This window comes from Pungitius pungitius, chromosome 20 (assembly GCF_949316345.1).
Source record: "Pungitius pungitius chromosome 20, fPunPun2.1, whole genome shotgun sequence".
NCBI lineage: Eukaryota > Metazoa > Chordata > Actinopteri > Perciformes > Gasterosteidae > Pungitius > Pungitius pungitius.
In genome coordinates this window covers 6,481,525-6,506,570 of record NC_084919.1, presented here as the reverse complement: position 1 = coordinate 6,506,570, position 25,046 = coordinate 6,481,525, and the positions used below count along the sequence as shown (strand labels likewise).

At 44.7% G+C, this 25,046-nt stretch overlaps 4 protein-coding genes across 5 annotated transcripts; 2 read left to right on the top strand and 2 right to left on the bottom strand.

The window, feature by feature from the left end:
- The first annotated feature begins 27 nt into the window (after positions 1–27).
- On the top strand, positions 28–5,035 carry arv1 (ARV1 homolog, fatty acid homeostasis modulator). 2 transcript variants are annotated; one of them, XM_062559426.1, is made up of 5 exons: positions 28–653; positions 760–879; positions 1,542–1,695; positions 2,423–2,647; positions 3,597–5,035. In XM_062559426.1, the coding sequence occupies exons 1-5, from the start codon at positions 636–638 to the stop codon at positions 3,722–3,724; spliced, it is 645 nt and encodes a 214-aa protein (XP_062415410.1). In that variant the 5' UTR covers positions 28–635; the 3' UTR covers positions 3,725–5,035. The 2 variants fall into 2 exon arrangements, with proteins under 2 accessions (XP_062415410.1, XP_037304792.2); XM_037448895.2 differs by having other exon boundaries at positions 28–404; positions 3,597–5,034.
- Positions 5,036–9,005: 3,970 nt separating this feature from the next.
- Positions 9,006–13,380, bottom strand: fam89a (family with sequence similarity 89 member A). The gene is made up of 2 exons (XM_037449664.2): positions 12,468–13,380; positions 9,006–11,319 (listed from the first exon to the last, which is right to left on the bottom strand). The coding sequence occupies exons 1-2, from the start codon at positions 12,711–12,713 to the stop codon at positions 11,035–11,037; spliced, it is 531 nt and encodes a 176-aa protein (XP_037305561.1). The 5' UTR covers positions 12,714–13,380; the 3' UTR covers positions 9,006–11,034.
- A 3,105-nt stretch (positions 13,381–16,485) lies between these two features.
- Positions 16,486–20,484, bottom strand: sprtn (SprT-like N-terminal domain). Its single transcript, XM_037449423.2, has 5 exons — positions 19,753–20,484; positions 19,410–19,509; positions 18,888–19,016; positions 18,445–18,739; positions 16,486–18,267 (listed from the first exon to the last, which is right to left on the bottom strand). Exons 1-5 carry the CDS (start codon positions 20,082–20,084, stop codon positions 17,321–17,323), a joined length of 1,803 nt encoding a protein of 600 aa, XP_037305320.2. The 5' UTR covers positions 20,085–20,484; the 3' UTR covers positions 16,486–17,320.
- A 293-nt stretch (positions 20,485–20,777) lies between these two features.
- On the top strand, positions 20,778–25,046 carry exoc8 (exocyst complex component 8). The gene is made up of 4 exons (XM_037449422.2): positions 20,778–22,080; positions 22,889–23,142; positions 23,398–23,646; positions 24,069–25,046. Exons 1-4 carry the CDS (start codon positions 20,931–20,933, stop codon positions 24,474–24,476), a joined length of 2,061 nt encoding a protein of 686 aa, XP_037305319.1. The 5' UTR covers positions 20,778–20,930; the 3' UTR covers positions 24,477–25,046.

Sequence of the window (25,046 nt, the reverse complement as noted above, 5' to 3'; positions counted from 1 at the left end):
GTGTCCAGAAAAGAACGAACGGTTTCCGCTGTTACTTTTCTAATTAAAACGTCCAGTGTAACTACAATACGGCTCTGAGACACGCCGACAAGAAATACAATAAAGGGATAACTTTGCAATCAACGCATTCATTATATGTTTATAAGTAAAACAGAAGTTGCATTAACATATTTTTTATTGATTTGGAACCAAAATTACGCACTTTTATCTTGAAGGCGGGACTGTACCTAAAATTGTTACTTCCGCTCTTATCCATTCACCGCTCGCGGTGTTTTGTAGTCAGCTAAGTTAGCAGTTTACTGGGAAGCATGGAAAAAGATATCTTTAGATGTATTGAATGTAACGAAAAAGCACACGAGCTACACAGGGATTACAGTAACGGGATCCTGAAGATAACGATATGTGTGCGTTAACTATTGACCTCTTTGGATTTGAGTACCTGTTGTGGTGATGATGCTAGCTAATAGTGGTTGACTCAAACATGCAACGGCTAAGTTTCTCTTTTAATAATCTAACGTGTATGACGTTTGTATCTGTGTATGGGCTGGCACGAGAACAATATGCTTGAACGCGATTCCATTCATTATTAGGATAACTTCCCTGACATTGTTGTGTCCTCCATTAACAGATTGCAGATGAAGAGCGTTAGTTACGTCAGTATCTTTACCAGCTGTTCACGATATATATATATATATATATGTGTGTGTGTGTGTGTGTGTGTGTGTGTGTGTGTTGGTGTGTGTGTGTGTGTGTGTCCAGGAGTCGTGCCAGAAGCCAGTGGACAAGTACATTGAATATGACCCCGTTATCATCCTGATTGATGCCATTTTGTGCAAGACGCAGGCTTACAGACACATATTGTTCAACACAACCTTGGATGTAAGTAAATTAAATCCCTTATGACTGTGTCCTCGATGTGTTGTTTACAGGCATTGTGTTAAACTCCTCATTTAAAAGCTTTTGGCTCATTAACTGTACTTTAATACAAATTCAAGGTACTTTACTTGAGTATTTCCATTTTACGCTGCTTTATACTTCTCTCTATATTACAAAACTGTATTATTTTTTTCTTATATATTCATCTGACAGCTTAAGTTACTACGCTTTGGTCAAGAAAAAGTTACGAGCACCTAAGACGTTTCTCCGATCTTTCTTCTCCAGTGAAAACTATATCCATATATAAATATATATATATAATTTGTACTTGAGTAAGTAAGTTAAATGTCCCAACAGTATATAGCTGAAAACATCTACAGCAGTAAAATGCAATTCCAATGCACATGTTATTGCTGCGGTAATATTTAATACATAAATATGATATATGATGGTTGAACCCTGACAGGGGAGATTTTACTGCTCAATAAATTTCAGATTTTGTTAATTCAAGTAAATTTGCTGAAAATAATTGCATTCTTGCAGTTTTGAAGGAAGGCCTTATTATTAAGGAATATTTTGGTTTACGGTGGTACCTCTACTAAGTCAAGGATCTACCTTCAGATGTACTTCATGCGTGAGTTTGTACATCTTCTTCACCTCTCCAGATCCAATGGAAGTTGTGCGTGTTCTGCCTGCTGTGTGAGGCTTACCTCAGGTGGTCTCTGCTCCATGGCTCCGAGCAGAGCAGTGACCCTGCTGACATCATCAGGTACGCCAAGGAATGGGACTTCTACAGCACGTTTGGATTGGCCGCCCTCGGTAAGACGATCCAACCAGAGCTCCGTTACACACCGTTATTTTTCAGTGTTCACACGGAGCACCGAGACGCCAAGCCTCTGGGAACATTTGAAAATGTCCTTTTTCAAATAACTGCTTGTCAACATTAGACACATGGTTCCAAACTATACGTCTGTGTGCGTTGCTGGATAAACAATGCAAGGGAAATGCCACACTCAATTTTAAATCACCGTCACCCAGAATGCACCTTTGAAAACACCTGTAACAGATTATTGTGAAATAAGAGCTCCAACAAAGAGAAATCTGGGACTGCGAATGCAACATGCAGTGTTTTCCTATAGGAGAAAAATGCAACTATGTTCATCCAAATGGCTTTTGTATTTATAGTTTATATGTGTGTGTGTGTGTGTGTGTGTGTGTGTGTGTATATATCATATATATAGTTGGGACCTGATTTGTGTTTTGTTTTGTTGCATTAATCATGTAATCTGTAAAATATACAAATGCCCTTCACAAGCTCCTAAAAGGTCAGCTGACAGGTCAAAAGCCAGATATCTAATCAATAATTATTTAAAGCATAGAAAATCTGAGACTTGCATCCCCCCAAAAGTAATTTTTTCAGGTAAGGGCTGAATCTTACTGACGCGTAACTGAGGCTGCAGTTTCATCCGACTGTTGTTAGACTAATACAAACTTTCCTCCTCACCGAATGCACCTCTACGCGCCTCCCGTGTGGTTGGTGGCGCAGAGCTGTCGGCGTTCTGCGGCGGCGTGCTGTGGTTCCTCTGGGCGGCGACGGGAAGTCTGCGCGGCGGGACCCTGGAGCTCGGCCCGCTGCTCCGAGCCCTGCTGCTGTCCTGCTACGGCAAAGTGCTGCTCATCCCCGCCGTCATCTGGGAGCACGACTACTCGCCGCTCTGCCTGGGCCTCATCAAACTCTTTGTGCTCACCTCCAACTCGCAGGCCATCAGGGGTAAGAGGACGCATCCGTTTGAGCCCCTCCAGCCAGGAAGGCTTTTATTTCGTTTATTGTGGCTCGTTTCAAACAGCTGTCTGATTTCTGAAGGACGTGAAGAGTGTTTTAGCGAGTCCTTGAAAACAGATTTGACACACTGTTGTATATGGTTCTCCCGCATCACAAGAAACGGTGAGAGTCACAGACAACTTTAAATGACCAATGGTGGTCCCACTTGTGAGAATAAAAAAAGGCCAAATCTGTAAATTTATGACACATCATAATTACACTGGACTTATGTCAGCTCTGATACACCCCAGCTCACCGGGAAAATACAATAACCTAGAGAGGACATGTTCCCCCTGGTGAGACACATCAGAGATCTTCTGGTGCTCCCGCTCTTCTTGGAAAGAACCAGCAGATGGCAGCTAACTCTTACTGGTGTGTAACACGCCCCTCTACCTCCCTCCTGGTGCTCCTTTCCACATAGACTTTGAAAACAAATACATTACATAACACAGCACTGTCCTTGCGTAATTATTCCTTTTAGGAAACATAAATGTGCTCATTGTATTTAGCGGCCCGGCTGCGAGCAGCAAAACACAATGACGGGTTGTGGAGCGGTTTATGGTCCGCTGCGCTGACGGAGAGGTTCTGTACGTCACTCATTAGAGGACGTCCCACGCCAAATGCAACAACATGACCGTGACTACTCCTTTCACTGCTTCGTTTTCTTGACTCCTTGTCATCGCGTTGCTGCTCGTTTCTACTCCGCGGGCCGGTGGGCGAGCGAGTGCTAAAAATGATCTCCTCACAAGAGACGTTCTTTTTCAAGTCGACCGGATCTCTGACAGACGCACCGTGATTAACTTGAAGACAGAACCTTTTACTGTAGTCAAAAAAAAGTGCATCACCCGTCTCTCTCTCTCTCTCTCTCCCCCCCCCTCCCCCCCCATCCCTCCTCCAGTGATCCTGAACTGCAGGAGACGTCTGTCGCTGGCGGCCGTGTGCTTCGGCCTGCTGTCGGAGGCCTGCGTGGCTCAGGCCTGTACACGTCTTCCATGGAGCGTCCAGGACATGTTGGCTTTTGATTGAAAGGAGACCAATAGCGGTTGGTTCTTCGCAGGAAGTGACAAGTGGTCAAGGGCCGGTGCCAGAGAGAGGCCCGCTTTTTAATGAACACTACACGTGGGGCCGGGGGAGGGAGGTTTTTCTGAAGTGTTTTTGCACCTTAAAGCCGGCTGTCAAACGGAGACCGAGAGCAGCAGGTTATTGTTATTGGATTTTTTTTGTTGGAAGAATTCAGAACACAACAATCTCCGTGTTCTATTTGATGTGATTACTTCAGAGAGACAGACCCGCTCAGAGGAGCTGATGTAAAAGCCCCCTTTTCTCAGTGCCACCCTCTACGCAGACTCTGACAATAACTACTTCTCCGTTTGGATGGGAGCCACATTCTTTGGTTCATGGGTGAAATGCTTATCTTAACACACACACACACACACACATATATACAGGTTCAATTGTAGTGGGGGTTAGTGGATGAATAAAGCACACAGGATTGTTGCCATGCTAAAAGCTCATACGTGTCATTGTGAAAGGTTCCGGTTGGATTGGGTTTTTGGAATCAGTAATGGCTGTCAACAATGTTTTCTGATTCATGATTCTCCTGTTACAACCTTTGAAGAAAATAAAACAAGAATTTGTAGCTCAGCTGGCTTTATCAAATGCTCAGATGTGGTATTAATTAGTTAGGATTTCAACCCTAATCTCCTGGAAAGTCCCCTTTAAGGAGGGGTCAGCCATGTATTGCTTCTTGCACATTTGAAAGAAAAACAAGTAAAATTCTATCACATGAAACTTCTGAAGGTCTCTTGCCTGATCCCGTGAACAAGGTAATGAAGTAAACATTGGGAAACACGTGGGTAAACTTTACAAAACCTCCTCTCGCTCTCCCTGGAATGCGTTCGTAAACAGTCCAGTGTTCAATCAGTAGAACAAACGTCCCGGAGCAGAATGTCCCTCATTAAGGGGACAGCTGAACCGACCCCCAGCAGTCTGCAGGCGTCTACGGGTCGCCGGGAACTTCTGAGACTCGTGGCGAGAGGCGAGGCCGAATTCTTTCCGAACAAAACCACCTGCTGACTGAGGAGTCGCACAAAAGATCGAATGACGATCTCTCGAAGATCGCACGTCATGTGACGCTCTGGTTTCTAAACTGTCAACAGCTCAATTGTGTTCATGCACTAAAGTCCTGTGTTTTAACGGGAACTAATCAACGCAGATCGAAACATGTTCTTTTTGCCTATGTGCTTTCTGTGCTTCTTTCCAAAAGTTGCAAGCCAAGTTCCTGTTGAAAGCGGTTCCCCATCGACCCCTCAGAGACCCACTCTGTATTTAAACGCTGCAGTACGTGCTCTCCCTTATCTGTTATGACGAGAGTAAATACAACAATTGTATTCAAACAATCTGTATGAGATTTGATTTGGGGTGTGTGTGTGTGTGTGTGTGTGTGTGTGCACATGTTTTTACAGGCCTGCGAATAGCTGAGGAGACAGCGAACTAGTGAGGAATGTCTTCTGTGTCCTCACCCTGGGCGGATCTGTGCTGCAGCCTCAGCGGACATCAACACAGTCTGGAAGCTTCTGTGCTTTTAACACAGACATTTAGCAGAATTAGCTGAAACGTCTTACTCTGCAGCAGTGTGTAGCTGGCTTGCCTGTTCAATATTTAAAACGTCTTTGGGAAAATATCCCCACTTACCCAATTTCTCTAAAACTGATAATAACATGAATATATGTTGGATAATAAGAAACATTTTCCCTCAACAGACGAACCCGTGTAGTGTCCATATAATGGTTCCCACGGTGTTGGAACCTACAGGACAAAGTGTTTGTGAACAAAGCCCTGAGGCGGTTTCTAAATGTGGATTCCAGGGAGTGTCGGTCAAATACCTTTGCGTGCAGTGGTTTAATCTGACCAATCAGATTACTGTAACAGCAGTCACCTAATAGCCTTTAACCCGTCTGGACTACTGGGGTAAGCCAAGGAGCTGGAGCTGGTGCACTTTGCCTTTGCTGAAAAATGACCTTGAAGAGGTTATTGAAGTATGGACCGGAGGTCTTATTTGAAGTAGGTTTTTATCTAATAAACCATCATTATACCTAAACAAAAAAAACAAAACACTTGTATGTGTCTCAAATAGCATAATCTGAGCTCAACTGACTGGCTTTTAGTGCGATGGCAGGTGATGGATGAACATGCTTAAAACAACAACAGTAGCTGTGTGAAGCCTGTTCAATGCTCCCTCAGGCAGAACGCTCACATTCTCACACTCACAACGCGCTGGCCTTCAGCAACTTTAACCCTCACGTCGCACATTTTACGATCTCCACTGTAGAGGAAAATCTCATAATTAGTACGGGTATTATTTAGTCACTCCGAGTGCAGTGACCTCGATCTTTGATCGCCCAAATCACTTCATCTTTGAGGCCGATTGGGCCAACGTGGAAGACATTCCCCCCAGGCGCCCGTGCGGTGCTGTTTGTTCACGACATGGGCGTGACAGGCGGATGCAGATGGGGCTCTAGGTAACGTAGGCCTGTGGGTCTAGATGTCAACAGATGTCAACAGATGTCAACAGTTTGAATTGAAGCTCCCACAGCCCGATTCAGAGGCTGCTACTGGGAACCACCAGCCTTCAGCCGGTCCACAGACCCCCCCCCCCCCCCCCGGGGGAGAGAGTGATGCACACCTTGGATTTGCTCTCTCAGTCAAGATTATGTTAATCTGCTCTAATCTCCCAACAGACGCTCAGACGGGGAGCACGAGACCAGAGCACGGAGCGAGCGGACTACACGGCTATCGCATGAAGCCGTTTGATGATCTGTTAGACACCTCTAAGTAATGGTTGATTTGAGTAAAACTATTCAGTTTTAAGAGGAATATATCATTTAAATTCAGTGGTGAAACTCTACATTAGGCATGCAAAATATTAAATAAGCATTTTTTTATAAAAGCTGATTTGACCGCTTCGATTTGCGGTATAATAACTATAATAACCCGTATTCTCGATATAAAAATCGAAAAAACCTGGTTTTTAATCTTAATCTGCAAAGTATTGAGCTGTCAGATAATCAAAGTGGGGTAAATAGTACAAGTATTTGTTAACACATGCTACTTGAATCATCTTCAATTGCACCAATGGTTCACAAGAGCAGTCTGCCTGGAGGACTCCTCCTTTAATGCTCACTACTGAATTGGTGTTATTTATTTGAAGAAAGCGCCTATCTGACTACTGAATGGAATGAACAAAATAGCCAAGCGCTGACAGCACAGCAGACGACTCGCTGCTCACGTGGAGTTGAAATGATTGCTGCGTGACCCATTTCTCTAGTCTCAGTTTGCGAGAATTTAAAGACTCTCCCAGTGTGAAAAACGTTAAAAAAAACAGTGCTATCTTCATCAGTGATTCATCTGAAGCTCCCAGCGTGAGGAGCTGCAACATCAAAGGCGTCACATCCCGCTGCAGTAACGATCAATTACAGCGGAACTGCTGCGGCGTGGCAGCCGCTCGGGACCAAAATGCAGATTGGTGCATTTAAAATGCAGGTCAGAGACACGCACACATTCAAAAGAAGGAAAGAAGTAGGACAGCAGAGAGAGGAGCGTTGGTCTGAGAGGAGCTTCAGTGTTTGTCTTTAGCCGTCTTATACGCGACGTGACTTTATGGATGTTGCTCCCGAATGAAAACAAACGGATGGATTGGTACATATTTTGATGTTTTACTCTGGAGGAAGTATAATCATTCTATTTGTTGCATCTTTCGTTCCCCGGTTAGATCAAAATGTGTCGGATACTTTGATCTGTGACCAAGTTTGCATACAAAACTAAAGCAATTCCCAGATTCAGATCTCTAACTTATTTAAAAGAGATAAAACAACACTTTAAAAATACTTGGTTGCAAGTAAAGGTCATGCATTCAAAAACGTCTATATATTAATATATTAGAATCAAAATATGCCAAAAGCAAACAGTCATAGATCCATTTGTGACTTATTTACTTTTCTATTTTTAATCTGAGTTCTGTCATCTTACTAAGGACAAACTATTGCTCCAGATCAATCCTAACAAACCTAAACCTAAACAGGATGGAATCACTTTAATTCATACGAGTCTAATGCCTTTGATAGCGTGACAGCATTTAGAGCATTGCCTGAACAGTAGCATGGTGATTTGTAGGAGAACAGGAGTAATGACGGGTGGGGACAACACAATCCAACGCAACACAAAATAAGAGTTACTCCTCCTTTTTCCTCTATTGTGATTTAATTGTGGATTATGATGAATGATACACAGTATAAATATGAAGTCAGACATGATTCAAACAAATTGAACAGCTGCAGGTGGTGCTTAGAAAAAGGTGGTTAACAATCAGAATAATTCACTCGTCACAGATAATAATGGGCCGTAAAAAGGATCCTCGATACTCAACACCTCCGACGCGCTCGTGTTCTTGGCCGACTGCAGCGCTACGATTCAGCTGATGAATCCCTGCTCTGCACACATGTGAGATGAACAAGATGCCGCCAAAGCACCGAGGTGTAAGGTGAACGACGCGCCGCCCTCGCCCAGCTCATCTCGTTCCAGCCTTCCTACATTACCCAGAAAGCTCAGAGCCGGCTACGATGAGGACTCGAGTCGTTACAGCAATGCATTACAGTGCAAACGCGTCAGGCCTTTGTGGTTGCATTGCATTCTGGTCTACTGGGCCCACTTCAAGCAGGAAAAGAACAATTGATTGCTCAGTGCAATTGTCCGAAGTTGGAACAAAATGGCGGCTTTAGGAAGAAGTTTCGATTAACAGGTACAAGCACCAGAGTCTGACAACCCCTGTAGTCTGAAGGCGACACATCACATCGTGTACATTCACAACCTTGTTCAGATGTTTAAGATTCATTTTTTCCCCCCCAAGCCTCCAAGTTGTAGACATGTAAAAAATGTCTCACCAGGGCCAAACAACAAGAAACAACCTTTTTTTTTTTTTTTTTTTTGCTACAAGTGCACCGCGAGACGACGTCACCACGGAAAGAAGGAAGCGACGCGCTTTGCGACATCGCTGGGCCCGGCTGGCTGGCGCTGGACTCTCTGGTTCCCGGGATCGGTGAAGGCCCGAGCAGCTGACTGCACGAGGAGCACCGCGTGCACAGAGACCAGCAGCTTGTCGCACAAACTTGTGAACACTTGTGAGCACGTGAGCAGCTCAACTCGCCCGGCGACTCGACTGGCTTTAAAGGCGGTTTACGAGTCGTGGATGTTTAAAAGCTGCTTTTTTTCTATTAACTAGCGTCAACACGGTGCATGTCAGAGAGAGTAAAAATATTACAGTTTGTGAATTCTCTTCAACAGGTGGAACAATCGGAAACCTGGAGGTTTACAAAAGGCACTAATTGTGTAGACATCCAATGAACAATCCCGGGGTCGCGTTTAAGCTGAAATGAGAGACATTTGTTATTCCCAGACGTTACGGACAAAACGGGACCTGAAAACCTCTGACCATTTATGGAGAACACGGGTGACAAATAAAAAGTGAGCCAACACATTCCGCTGTAGATCGTGTTGAAGTTTCTGGTTCCATTTACAAATTTGGGAATAAGCAGCGAGGAGGAAGTGTTGTTCAGAGCCAGCGGTGTTGTGACGTCACCCTGCAGTACTGTCTGTTTGATTAAAGCTTCCTATCAATTCACTTCACATTTGAATTTTTTTTTTTACTTACACAACATCTGTGGATATACAGAGTGCGTTTTACCAAAGGTGAAGAAACAAGACTTTCACTTGTCAGTCACTAAGTGGCAATAACTATCGCCACAATTAAAAAAAAGAAGGGTAGAGACATTCAAGACGCATGTCCCGATGTGCTGGACGTTTAACCCATTCAGGAGCAGTTCGTTAATGGCTTATTTCTGCCCCTCAGACCAAATACAATTTCCTCTTGAGTGCTGCACTTTTCTTTGGTTTGTGTTCCACCAGAACTACAACAGTGGACCGGCCCGAGAAGCAGGCGGCGTCACATGATCTACACACAGACACGGCACCAGGGGAACCGGACGCGCTTTAGGCTCAACTAAACTCTTCGCCGTGGCGTCAAAGAGACGAAGGAAGACCGTTCGTACGTGGAGTGGAAATATTTAAACATCATGTCAGAGAAAAAGATGGTGTGGCGTAACGGGGGGGGGGGGGGGGGCTCGAGTGGCCGGCACAGATACATTGAGATGAATTAAAACCACTTGCTGCTACAATCTGGTTAGCGACCCGTATCGTCTGGTAAACTCCAGAACAGTCTCAAGCTGGTTATGTGGAAAATGATTCTTTTTTTTCTTCTTGAATATCGTAAGCTCTTGCAGCCAGTGAGCACTTTATACCTGGCTCTGTTGATTATTGTTGATCCGTTGTGACCATACAGAACACGGAGACTTGAGCGCTCACGTTACTTCACCCGTCATGAAGTCCACATCTCTGCGGCATTAACATCGATGGGAGTGATGGCCGTAACTATGACAACAGACCTGAAAGTGGCCCGTGTTGTGTTGAAGCACCAAAAGCTTTAAAAGGTTCACACTATTTCAGAGCAAATATCTGCTGCACCTCTAGACCGTGTCAAGAGAATAGAGACTCCTCATCTTGAGCTATTCTTCCGGTCTGACTACTTCCGTCCAGACCGTCTGCTTTTATGTAAATTAATGATTTCACCACCTTAAAAGTAAAAACACACACATTCTCACACCGTCTCTTTGCAGAGTCACAATTTCTGGGATCCCCAGAAACTTCCATTGAGTGTAACGGAAAGCAAATATCTTGATATTTATATTATACAATAAATAATACAACTTTGTTCATATATTTTCGATATGTAAAAAAAAAAAAAAAAGGGGTCACTGGCTAGCGCGACCACTTGATAGATGCAGCAGCACAGTTTTTCATAAAAAGAAATAATATATATTGCCTAATGTTTAGTAAGTGGAGTCCTGGATTACGATCCATCTCAACTCCTGACTCGAGAGGGCGTCGCTTGTTGAAAACCCCCAACCCCCCGGTCTAATCAAGCTTCTGGTCTCACTGCAAAAAAAATAAAAACACACACACACACACACACACACAAAAAAAAACAACACTTCTGCAGCACAAGCAGGGGCGTGTTTCACCTGAGGAGAAGCTGAAGTGAAAGCTGGAGTCTAGTATGGTAATGGCGTAGCATCAACTGCTACCTCTAGCCAACCAGTTCCTTCTTGGAGACCATGAAGGTTTCCAGAGACAGTCTTCCAGCTTGATTCAAAAGTATTTGTCTCCCCCCCCCTCTCCCCCACGAGACATGTACGCATCCGTAGAAAAACGCACAAAACGAGGCCTCAGATGTTAACGTGAAAGGAGTCCCAGCTGTCGTCCTTGCCGACGCCGCTGCCGTTCTTGGCCGCCGCCGTGCCGCCCGCGGCTTCTCCGTCCGGCTGCTCGTCGGTGGGAGTGGCGCCGGGCTCCGGGTAGTACTCGTCGTCCTCGTCGAAGTAGCCGTTCTCAATCAGGCTGAGGCTGGAGGCGGCGCTCAGGTCCTGGCAGCTGCCCTTGTACTCCTGGATGGACTCGTGCAGCGACCACAGCTGGCACAGCAGCGACATGTCCTGCTGCCGCAAACCCACCTGGAGGGGAAACGGGGGGGGGTTGAGATCCTAAATGAATAGGCAACATGTGTGGGCCTCATAACCGTTAATCAATTATCAGAAGAATTACTGGTCAAAAAATGCAATAAATGAACTGAATAAGTTTTGACAACCGTTCTTAAATGTGAGAATTTGACTATTTGGGTTTATGGACTTTATGGATTTTGTTTTATAAATGGGGAGTTAGTCCACAGATGTTATCAGATAAACAAGTCCTTCTCTGAAACACTACCCAACATTACAACATTAATAATTCAAGGCAAAAAATTCTACTGGCAGGGTTGAAAAAGGCATTTCTACTGGTCAGCGCATCGTCTCCCAGGCGGACAGACTGAAAAGACTTTGACAACTCATTAGACAATGTGAACTTCAAACTCAAAGTAATTCATTTACACCACAAAGCAATAAGCATGGAGTAAACTATTTATTACGAGAGGAGATCAAAAAATGGAAGCGGAAATAGCAAAGTCTGCAGCCATAATCCAAATATCAAAGGGATAGAGTTTTAGCAACAGTTTGACCTCTTTCATCTGAATTACTGGCTGTGAGGAAACGCAATAAAACAAATAAAAACCTGCTGGCCAAAGTGTGTGATAAGTGTGTGACTACGAGATGGTAAAGAATACAAACTGATACTGAAGCGTAATTAAATTAAGCTTTGAATTAAAAAAAAAAAAAAACAGTACAAGCCTATTTTAGTCTAATCCACTGGAAAGCTCTTCCCGAGCATGGTTGGCCTTTTAGCAGTTGTACACTTCTTGAATCAGTACTTTATTTACATAACCTTGGCCAACATACAATTCACTAAACAGCTGGCGAAAATGATCACTTCGGCTCTCAGGTCTATGACTGCAAGGAAGCGAGATCCACGCGTGAAAGTTGATATTTCAGTCACTTACTGCGATTAACGGTCAGTATACGAGAGCCGAATTCATCAGGAAACCATATTAATTGTCAAACACATCCACGTTTGGTAGAAAAGAGGCGTGTAAGTTTTCCCAGAGGCCAGACAACGCCAAACCAACACAGAACCGAGGGGGGGATTCGGCCGCATCCGAACGTGCGGCGCGTAGACATTTAAACACGGGACGAGGGGGGGGGGGGACAAACCCTCCCCGAAAGGTTACCATCTCTTTCCGCAGGAGGGCCAGAGCAGCGTCGAGGTTGGCCGGCTTGTGGGCGAGCAGGTTGTCGGCGTTCCTGCCGCGGCTCAGGTCGTCCTGGATCATGGTTTTCTTCACGTACATCCTCTCCATGTCTCTCCAGGAGCCGCCGCTCGAGTTCAGCAAGCCGCTCAGGCTCTTCGGCAGCGGGGGGAGACCCTCGATGGAGGCCATTCCTCCCGGCGAACCGTTCGACGACTTACCGTTCATCGTGGCGGGCAGATGTTCGGCGAAAGAGAGCAGATGTTTGTGTTGAGTCCGCGCGTGGTGCAAAACGGCCGTCTCACGCACCAAACGGGCCGAGCAACAGTAGTGGTTAAATGTGCCCTGGGCGGCCAGCGACGCCACGTCAAGTTACCCGGATTCGTGTAGATGAATTTCCGGTACGCAGATTCAAAATAAAAGCACCACAGGTGAACTAAATATATATATTTTTATTTATAAATTATAATCGGAGTTCCCAAAGCACCACCCCCAGTTTCTTATGTTTCTTGAATATACTTACTGCTGCGTTAGTTTAACATTTGACCATAATATGTTCATTTTTCACTCATGATATTAATTATACCATTTGTCATTTTTAATTGGTCGATACTGAAAGCAATTGAAATATATTATACGTTAATTAGTTTGTGGTGCTTGTATGCCTTTTATATTGTTAATGTAAGCGTTTGTTAAGAATTATAATTTCCGGTAGATATGAGATATTATTCTGAACCTACTTGATTGTGTGGATAAGTAATAAAATCCGCTTCCTGCCCTTTTAGCACAGCGACTGTGCCAATGCCAACACTTGTGGGCAGGAAAGTGGTCTTTTTATAGCCTTGACAGGAGGTGTGGCTATTTCTCTGTTTATAAAAATAAATGAGGTACAAATTTTCTTCGATTTTTTATAAAATACTTTTGGCTGTCACTTTTAAAATACTGATAAATTAATACACACTTTTATGTTAAATTAATCAATAATTGAAGCACAAATAAAACGAATGAATGTTTCACATAATGTATAATTAGTCATGTATTCAAGTTCACAGAATAAGGAAGGACAGGAAGGATCTTTTTTTCAAAAAACATCTGGAACAAATGTCTCCCTATCGGTTGGATATGAGATTGTGTATAGTTGAGTCCCTACAACACCACTCATTGTAGGGGTTTTCCCCAGCAGAGTGCAGCCACAGGGTTTGAGGTCATGAAGGGAGTGTGTGTGCACAGTACAATAGTTTTGAGTATAAAGGACAGATGGTGGGCTTCATTTGCCCCCCCTCAGCCTGCAGCTTCGTCACAACAATAACACAACAATAACCTTGAAATCAACACACAAAAGCATCACACACACTCCTCTGCAAAAGAAGTGTGTGTTGTACCACACACGGGCACACGGGCACACACACACACACACACGGTCCAGATGGATGACATCAGGAGCCTGGTATTTCTAATCACTACTAAAATGTTTTAAACCTGACTAATTTAGATGCACATGTTGTGCTTCATGTAATTAATTAAAGAAATAGTTCAACTTTTCATGTATTGCATAATCGCTTAGTAAAATGCAAAGATAATAATCTCATTTCTGTTTGCAGATGTAAAGCTCTTACAGTCACCTGTTAGAGATAACTTCTAATAAATAAACAAGAATTGAAAATGAGGCTTAAATGAAATATAAAGCTTTATATTGGTTTTTCCTGAAAATTGTTAGCTATAAATAAACGAAAAGGTTACAAGCTAATGCTAATTCGAAATGAATACTCAGAACGTTAGATCTTTTTCTAACATTAGTGCATAGTCCAACACAACTGTCCATTGCTGTCCTCAATGACGGTAATGATGTGAAGATGGCGGCATAGTTTCTGTGAATTTCAATTTTAAAAGTGTATATTAATTATTACCTGTGCAGTGAAGTAGGTTAGGTTGCAATGTGCAAAGTGTTTTGTTAAGTTTCGTGATCGTTGCTCAATAAGCTCGTTGTCTCCACTGATGTCAAACACAAGTTGATTCATGCCTCTACAGATTTACTTCATGTTGTCAGTTCCGAGGCTCCGTATTTATCGTAGATTCAAATGTGGAAGAAAAAAAAAAATGGAACGCTCAGTGTTATATAAAATATTACTCATTAAACAGTTGGGTTATTAGATGGATGATGAACTTACACAGTGACTATTAATGGTTAATACCACGCCTTCAGTCAACGCTATCATGTGTTATGTTTGCCCTTCAAACAGCATCCCAGATGTACGGCCTAATCCAGCTCTCAAAACAATTAGCCATCATCTCCACAGCTGCACAGTTTAAAGACACCGATCAAGGGCAATCTGTTTTGTGTGAGGGTATTATGAGCAGACGGACTCTTCTTTAAGCTTTTATCATCACCACCATCAAAACCACCACCACCACCTCCATCGTCATCGCCCCCTGGGATCAAAGGATTAGGCCCATGAGGGGAACCCCCTGGGGATGCATATAACCAGAACAGGCTCATGTTAATCTGCCTTGCTGAAAAGCACACGGGTTTGGATCACTTAGCGATGGCCGGCTAATAACGTTCTAAAGATATCCGCTTACGGGCTCTGCTGGAAAGCGATATATTGCTCAAGGCCAAGAGAATACAGTAAGTAGCTTACTCACATAGGGACAGAAAGGATGCCACTTCTCCATTGCATAGAAGATGTTTCATAATGAATGAGTTAAATGAGGTTTCACTGCACTCTGAATCTTCCATTTCTTATGACAATAATGATTCATCTTATCCAAGAAAGAGCATACAGGGTCAAAAAAAGAGATGATTCCTCTTGGACATAAAAGAAATATATATAAAAAAACTAATTTGTTGATGATTGATCTTTGCAGAGAACAAAAAAAGTGTGCCTCAGTCCCATCTAGCCAACGGAACAACATGGCTTTGAACTCGGAGCTAGTGTGGAATGCATCATTGTCAGAGGGACACAATAGGTCTTAAGGGAACGAGGGAGGGGGTGTGGACACGCATGTGTTTGGACGCCATGCTTCCTATAGCGTGTCAGAGTACAGCAGGTCAGGCAGGAAGGGCGTCACTGCCATGAAGCTTCCTCAGCTGAAGAGCCGCATTGAGCATGAGCTCATTTTAGTGACAATAGGAGTATAGCGCACAAACTAAACCTTTGCAGACGCCACGTCGACAGCAGAAATACGACTAGAGCCGTGTGTTCATGCCCAGTGGGGACCAACGTGTACTGGAGGTTTTCCTGCTCCTGGGGCGCTGCGATGGTGAAACAATGTCTTCCTGCCTTCAAGGCGGCCAGCCTCCCTCAGTACTGTTTCCTACAAAAAGTTTCATTTTGAGTTACTTGAATATTTCCAGTGCTGTCCACTGGGGCAACACAGTGTACTTCCTGCTCAGCTGGATTTTATTAGACAGTTAAGTGTTTGTAGTGTTGGTTTAATATAAAACTAGTGCCCCCCCCCATATCACTTATGAAAATGAACAACAGGACTTGATGTGCTTTCAGTTTTCAACGTAGAACTTGTGGCTTCTAAGTAATTCATTCGAGCAGCGGAGGTTTGTGAATAACAAAACAAGACATTTTCTCACCTCAAGCATGAGAGGAAATATGTGTTCTTCATTCCTAGCCTCGCCGTGTGATGCCCAAGCATCCGGATGGTCACCGGAGGTCTGTGTAAATGTAATCAGATGGTGTTTGCTGGGGCAGGGGGGGGGGGGGGGGCTTTGTCACCGCCTCTGGTCTCTCCTGCAGCGACAGACGGGTGTGGTCCTGATCAGCAGCTGGCCTCCAGCTGTCTGACCTCTGACCTCTGGCCTCCCCCATCCTCCCGTCACACCCACTTTGGCTTTTTTCTCCTCCCCAGCAGCAGAACTCCTTCCACTATACGATCAGCTCGGGGGCATCGCCGCTGTGTCGTTGGTTTTTGATTCACTCTACAAGAAAAAGATGGTGGTGCACATTTCTTATTCTAATAGTTTGAGGTTTAATTGAAATGGGTTCGTCAAATTACGTTCTATACAACATTCTCAGAACAGTATAAATATTTTATTTGGTAACACAATTGAAACATATTTAACAATTTCCTTAAAAACAGTGAAAAGTAGGAACATACAGATATAATTCAAAAATGTTGTAGCAGCCTTTTGAACTTCAGTCCGTTCCCTTAAAATAGAAAAGTCCACAAAAACACGTAGCTGTCAGCACTACCGGAGGACCGGATCAGATCAGATCTCCCTCCCCGACCCTGCAGTAAAAATGCCATGTTGTGCAGAAACAAATAGCTGGCAAGCCTGAAATCTGATTCCTAAAGATCAGCAGAGGTCAGTCAGCGTCTCCTGCTGTCCGAAGGGGAGCAGATTTAGATTTGTTGGGGATGCATCAGACCGCAAAGATAACCGTTCTGCAACCATGCCCAGCTTATAGCTTCTAACCAGAATAGAACAGTGTCCACATTATGCCGAACAAATGAACTCTCACCAAGACCACTATGAAAATGTCATTTAGTGAATATTCAACACGGTTAAAACACACAGTTTTTGGTATTAAAACAATTACATCGTCATGGGACCGAATTTACTGGAATGTTAGTTTTGCATTTGTCATTGATTCAAATCCTTTTGATGATATTGTCTGCTAGAAAAACTAAGGCAAAGTGTCAAAAAGGCCTGAGAGAGAGAAAGAGAGGACCGCGTAGAATAGAATTCAGCCTGAAAGTAAATACTGTCCAACTCCAACTAAAAATGAGATTAGTTCAACGGGAGATAAAAACGTAACACTAAAACTTAACTATAAAAAGTTTTTTTTCCTGCAACACCTCCTCTCTCCACTCCTCTTCTCTCAGGAGAGGCAGGAGTCAAGATGCTGGTTGATCTTTGACTCCGGCACTGTCGCCTGGCACACTGGACAGCTGACAGTCACTGCAGGGGAAGAAGACGAGGAAGAGGAGGCGGTAAAACTAAGCAGCCCAGCAGAGGAGCTGAGGGCGGAGGTAGATGAGGACGAGGCGGCAGTGGCAGTCCTTGGCTGCATCGCGGGCGGCTTGTTCTTCGTCGAATCGCCGCCTGACGTCTTCTGGAAGAAGTCGACGATGCTGGTCGGGCTCCTGTTGTCGTCCCACGGCCGCTTCCTCGACGGCAGGCCTGTGGCAGAAGCACCTGATGCGCCGGCGCTGTTAGAATGACTAAAATACCGGGAGTGCGTGGGTTTAGCAGGGCTACCTTGGGTTTTTGTGAAAAATCCCGAATGGCTGGATCTAGTCTCGCTAGGCTTCCATGTTGCGGGCGAGGAGGCCGACGCATTCGTCGCACCGTTCGCTGAAGTCAAAGAATCTCTCTCAGCTCCCGGGTTTGAGGTGGAGGCTTGACTCGCTGACTTCTTGATACATTTGCTGCTGAAGAGGTCTTCAATGGACTTCTGTTTAATTTGATACGGTTCTTGGCTACGGCTGCCGCTATGTGGCTTGGGAATTTTGACCGGCGAGCCGTTGATGCTGACAAAAGCTCTTGTGTTACCGACGGACCTCTTGACAGGAGTCTTCTTTCCTGTGGAGGTAGCTGGTCTGGTGGAGGGAAAGGAGCTAGAGAGTCCGTTGTGATTTGGAGCGAAGCGGGCAGGAGAATTGGGACTTCTAGCCGGGGACGGAGGGGTGAGGAGCTTCTTTGGAGAAGACGGTGGTGCCGCTGTGCGAGACGGGGACGAAGACGCGGACGACTGGGACTGTCCTCCAAGAAGGAAGCCTTTGCCAGTAAATGGAATAATGTTCCTTATGTCCTGTGATGCAGAGCCTGGGAGGGAGAAAGGTAGAAATATGAAGAGGGCAACACACCTTCACTTCACTCTTTGAAGTGATTCTTTGAAACATGCATTGACAGTTCAACCTAAAGAGCTAATACTCCAACTAAAATCTATGACATTTTATCGGGTTTACAGCAGAACATACACCAGAGGAAAGAGCTCGTCACCTGTGGTTATACTTGAAGGCTTTTCTCTCCCTGGGGCCTTTTTCTCCAAGGTCTTGCCATCCTTTTTATCATCCTTCTTGCCTTTTTTGCCGTATCCTTCGGGCTCCTTGACCTTGTTGTAGGTACCTCCGCAATTCCTCCTGTGATCCTCCCACCAGGGGTCCTGAGCAGATGGAGCCCGGTTCATGGCCCTCTTCACGAACCCAAAATAGGGCTTGCGGTTTTGGCAGGGCCCGTCGCATTTCCACCAGTGTTGGCGGTAGACATCGACCTCATCGTGGAAACTGTGGTAGATCTGACAAGTGGGCAGAAAGGTCCCTTCATTACATTACATGTCATTTAGCCTGTGCTTTTAACCAGTGCGTATCAACCATAAGGATACGAACATTATCATTGCCATCACAGCAGAAGGCTGTAAGGCGTGTAATCGAAGGTTCACCTACAGAAATCTTTGTCCCACTGGCATCGTTGATCCGGTCCATGTGCTTGCAGAACTCAGGGCCATGACCGTCTCGGTCTCTGTTGTTCTGGGTCACGAACAGAAGCGCGTGAATCATTTCATGAAGGAGGGTCTGGGGATGGAAAAATAAAATGGTATATAACTATTAACCAAATCCAGTCAGTTTAAGGAAGGAGATGGGTTTTTTTTTGTTGCCTTTCTAGCTCCATAACACGCCAACACGTCCACATCACGGACTTGGGGCGCTAATGGCAAAATGTGTTTTGAAATAAAGGGAGTATATGTATATAGTACTGTGCCAACAGTAGCCATGCTCATTGTTGGCATTTATTTTATTACACAAAGTCATGTGGTTGATCTTCAAGGTCAATCTTTAACATAAGATATTTTGATGGATATAATTCGCTATCCTGCCAACTGGAGATTTGAAATAGAGGGATTTGATAAGACCCTTAAATTTCTGCTTGCTTAAAAAAAGCCAGATTGGTGTGAGAATCCAGCTCACCTCCACCAGGTCTTTTCTTGGTCTAAGCTTCAGCAGGGGCTCACTGAGTCGGATTGAACAGAGACCACCGCGGCCCTCATAGGAGCACACACCAGCACACCTACAGGAAGAAGCATAGAAAGAGCACAATACATTAGAGACCGACATCAAACCCCACCAAAAGGATCATCTGCACCCAGCAGCACTGAGATGGTGTAACCATCGTTTCTATCCCCTCGTTACACCAAACACCATAAAGAAACCAAACGATTTTATTTTTAAATGAGGGACAATGCTGCAGCTTCAAGTCAGTGGGGTTTTTGGTCAATGACAACAATAAATAACAGCACTACTAGTGTCTTACAGTGTCATTCTTGGGCTCCACTTAACCTCGACACCGTAGAGTTTCCCCCAGAAGAACACTTCGTTGAACTCCAGGAACATGGCTCTGACGTCAGGATTGGGGTCCAGCGTCTCCCAGGACGCGTCCACGATGGACAGCGGCCTCTCGGGCTGGGCAGTCGGCTTCCAGTAGGGAACAACATCGCTGCCACCTCTAGCTACCTCCACTTTCCGTTTCTTACTGCTGTGTCCGAAGCTATTGTCATCAAGGCTGTTTGGTGAATACGATGCCGTTTCGTATTCGTTGTCAAACTGCTCCTGAAGCCGGATGGCGAGTAGAAAATCCTCATCCATCACAGCAGAAACAGCAAAAGAGCCACGTAGCTATGGGTTAGCTTGACGAAGCTAACAAGCTAATGCAGCTTTTACAGGGCTCTCATAAACAAGTGACGACTTCACTGACGCCAGTAAACAGCCTGAGATAAAAACTACCCGTATTTGTGTTCGACTCATGATTCCATTAAAAACATTCAATTAAAACACGCATAGCTTCATGATAGACGAAGGTGTGACTGCTGACAGCCTGAAGCTAACGCTAACAGTTGTTGTATCGAGTCTGTCACAATGCTGCCACACAATATCCGTTAAAGATTTCAAAACAAAACTTCTAAAGTGAAAAACTGATCTGTTTATTTTTTAGCTTTGTAAATGTATTTTAAACAAGTAAAAGTAAAATCATCGGTTAGTTACTTCGTCTAATAGACAAATGGGGTTCAATCTACTCTAACGATGTAATATGCTCTTTTATTATGACACTTATTTCCAGCTCTAGATTCGAATGGCTGATGCAAACTTGACAAAACCTTCGCTCCTTTCAGATCCTGGCATTGGATTCTGGGAATGCACTTTTGCGTTAGCTGTTGAATCATGGTAAATGAGAGAATGTAATGCATGCAGTGATGTAATTATAGAATGATATTAATTAATAAGCCCATTTACTTAATTTGACGTTAGTTTTATTTTGGAACGATTTGTTGGTTATTTCATTTCCTGAATCCCGTGACGTAGAAGGGCGATGACCGGTTACAACTTCCTGTTTAGGTTGAAGGCGGATGTGAACAGATGAACGCTTCCTCTGTCTCCATTTCTTACCAATTTGTGAATATTTTTATTTAAATAAGTAAACACACACATCAGAGGATGTCGGAAACGGGGAACCGACTACGGAAGCTCCTCGAATCGCCTAATTTCGACCCGCAAAACTACGTTAAGCAGCTGTCACAGCAGTCCGATGGCGACAGAGATCTTCAGGAGCATCGTCAAAAAATCCAAAACTTGGCCGACGAAACGGCTCAAAACCTGAAGAAAAATGTCTACAAGAACTACAGACAGTTCATTGAAACGGCCAAAGAGATTTCCTACCTAGAGAGCGAGATGTACCAGCTGAGTCACATCCTGACGGAGCAGAAGAGCATCATGGAGAGCATCACTCAGGCCTTGTTGTCCACAGACAAGGACGAGACCTCGAAAGAGATGCAGGCTGCTTTCCCCAAAGAAACGGAGGAGCTGAAGCAGAGGACGCTAACTTCACTGCTGGAGAAAGTGGAGGGGGGTAAAAACATCATGGACACCCCGGGGAGGCACCTGGTCTACAACGGTGACCTCGTGGAGTTTGATGTCGACAACATGTCCCCCATCCAGAAGGTTCACGCTTTCCTCATGAACGACTGTCTGTTAATCGCCACCTGGCTGCCGAACCGCAGAGGAACCGTGAAGTACAAGTACAACGCCCTGTACGACCTGGAGAGCTTCGCCGTGGTCAACGTAAAGGACAACCCTCCCATGAAGGACATGTTCAAGATCCTCATGTTCCCGGACAGTCGCATCTTCCAGGCTGAGAACAGCAAAATCAAGAAGGAGTGGCTGGAGATCCTGGACGAAACCAAGAAGAACAAAGTCAGCAAGGACCATCACAAGAAAGAGGAGGAGGCCCCGACGTCTCCCGTGAGGGCTGAGGTGTCCACCAATCCTTTCGACCAGGAGGACGAGGAGCCAGCAGTGGCCGGAGAAAGTGTGGACCTCGGCCTCGAGTGGATCCAGGAGTTGCCGGAAGATCTGGACGTGTGCATCGCCCAGAGAGACTTTGAGGGGGCCGTGGACCTGCTGGACAAGCTCAACGAGTATCTGAAAGACCTGCCGGTCACCCAGAGGGTCAAAGAGCTGAGGTTGAAGGTGGATGAGCGCGTGCGGCAGCTGACGGAGGTCCTGGTGTTTGAGTTGTCTCCAGATCGCTCACTCCGTGGTGGACCCAAAGCCACGCGGCGGGCCGTGTCCCAGCTGATCCGACTAGGTCAAACTTTTTCCTTTTTTGTCTTCATCAATAGAAAACTGGCTCATCGTACTCCGTACCTGTAGTTTCCTGTCATGTAAGCGTGATATAAAGTGTGGTATAAAGTCTATCTTTATCTTTATGGTATAAAGTCTATCTTTATACCACTCATCACGTTCTGGTGAACATTACAAGCATAGTATATTCCAAAGATTTTTTTCTAATCCCTTTGCAGATTTAAGTTATCAAACTTTAGACACTAGTAAAGTACTGCAGACTGAAAAAATTCAGACAAAGGTAGAAGGATCGTATGGACAACAGAACAGAAGAAAACCTTTTCTATGTTTTAAACAATAGAACAAGTGAGACAACAAACATATTTGTTTGGTCAAATTAATCCCAAAACAAACATTGTCCTGGAATATTGACACAGCAGTATCAAGTATATCCATGACAAAAAAAGACAAAATAATAATAATAATAATAATAAAAAAATAAACGGTAGGTAAAATAAAGAAGAAAAAAGTATATTGGGGAGAAATGTACAATTACAGAGGATGCTTACTGAGTGAAATAAGGAGGATCTACACTAATACATGTTACTGCTGGCCATTCATAACCAACGTATGTACTGTTGTGCACACACTGCTCGGTGATACATTGGTTAGCCTTTCACAGGGAAGGCAAAAGTATATTTTTTGAGTTACCACCAACCAAATACTCCATCTTACTATGTGCTTAAAACAAAAGTCGACCCCGAACTCTGTGCAATCAGAACAGTGAACAGAACCTCTGCGCTCTCTCTGAATTGTTATCGTCCGTGTTGCAGGCCAGTCCACCAAAGCCTGCGAGTTGTTCCTGAAGAACCGGGCTGCCGCGGTCCAGACGGCCATACGCCAGCTGCGCATAGAAGGAGCCACGCTGCTCTACATCCACAAACTCTGCAACATCTTCTTCACCAGCCTGCTGGAGACGGCCAAGGAGTTCGAGATGGACTTTGCGGGAAACACGGGCTGCTACTCCGCCTTCGTGGTCTGGTCCAAATCGGCCATGAGGATGTTTGTGGACGCCTTCAGCGGGCAGGTAGGTAGAGGATAGAAGATAAGCTACAGGCTTCTGCCCTGAAGGTCAGGCAGTTCATAAAACGGAACTGAACTGCCTGTCAGGCAGAATGTGTGTTGTTCAAAGCTTTAAAACTAACTTGCTTGATAAATTTGAGGGAATGGTCAGTAAGCCAAATCTTGGCACTAGGTGTAAAGTCTGCCAACGTTTGTTTACTCCTTTTGAAATGGCCGAGAGCGATATCCGCGTGAAGGGATCCATCTTTGTCTTCACCAGGTGTTCGACAGTAAGGAGAGCCTGTCCACGGCGGCCGAGTGTGTGAAAGTGGCCAAGGAGCACTGTCGCCAGCTGACAGAGATCGGCCTGGACCTGACCTTCACCCTGCAGTCCCTGCTGGTCAAGGACATCAAGGCGGCCCTGCTGAGCTACAACGACATCATCATCGAAGCCACCAAGCACCGGAACTCTGAGGAGATGTGGAGGAGGATGAATCTGATGACCCCCGAGGCTCTGGCTAAACTCAAGGTGGAGTCTTTTGGCGTTTTTATTTCTCTTGTCAGTGGTGATGAAGTTGACGGCCAAATCAGCTCATTAATTGTTGTATTGCTGTGCAGAGAGTTTCCAGTGGGAGGATCTGCTGCCATAATACCTTTTTTACAGGACTTTATTTTAAATATCTTTTGGCTGTTGTTCGGACGAAACATGACATTTGAAGTCGCAGTTACTGTCTTTGGAGGTTTGAAGTTTTGATGGGTATTTTTGACTTTTATCTGTCATTTTATAAACTAAAAACTGATTGATTTGAGTTGAAAAAATAACACTTGCTTCAACATTTGTTTCGGTACAATTTACTTGGTGTTAATGACAACCAATAATTCCCCTTCCATAACTAGCGCATTGTGAAATCCCTGTTAAGAACACAATATCCCTCTTCCTCCTCTGCACAGGACGAGATGCGCGGCTGTGGCATCGGCGGCTTCGAGCAGTACACCGGCGACGACTGCTGGGTGAACCTTAGCTACACCATCGTGGCCTTCACAAAGCAGATGATGAGCTTCTTGGAGGAGGGCCTGAAGCTCTACTTCTCGGAGCTGCACATGGTGCTGCTGGAGAGCCTGAGGGAGATCATCCTGGTGGCCGTGCAGCACGTGGACTACAGCCTGCGCTGCGAGCAGGACCCGGAGAAGAAGGCCTTCATCATGCAGAACGCCAGCTTCCTCCACGACACCGTGCTGCCGGTGGTGGAGCGGCGGTTCGAGGAGGGCGTGGGCAAGCCCGCCAAGCAGCTGCAGGACCTGAGGAAGAGCACCAGGCCGGTTCGAATCAACCCAGAGAGCACCACATCGATGGTGTGAGATCGCCTGTCGGCGTGGATTGCTGGAAAGATTTTTGATAGATTCCACCTTTGAATTCTTTCATATGTTAGTAGAAAAATCCCTCATCTACAGTTCAGTTAACACACCATTTGGCCCATTGAAGTGGGATTTCGTCTCAGTTTGTGTGCCGGTAACCAAGTGCACTCATTCATTCATTCACTGTGCAATGGTCACATGGCTCATCATGTCACATCTCAGACCAGCAGCGGATGAACATATTCACATTTTCTGATCACAATTATGTGCAGATTTGTGCATGTTACCCAGTTCTATGAAACTATTCTATCAAATTATCACAAGTTCGGACCCCAATCGATTATGTATCTATTCACCATTAAAAAAAAGGTTTGACATTTTTCAAAGACCATAATATGAATTTATTCATCCGCTTTGTTTTTAACAGCACTAAACCGTAATTAGACACTAAATAGTATTCTAGGACAGATTAACAGAGATGACTGAAAATATGATGCATTGGTAAATGTTCACTGTTTATAACAATCAAGTTGTTCAAGAGATACACAATTAAATTAAAGTCTTCATGCACAA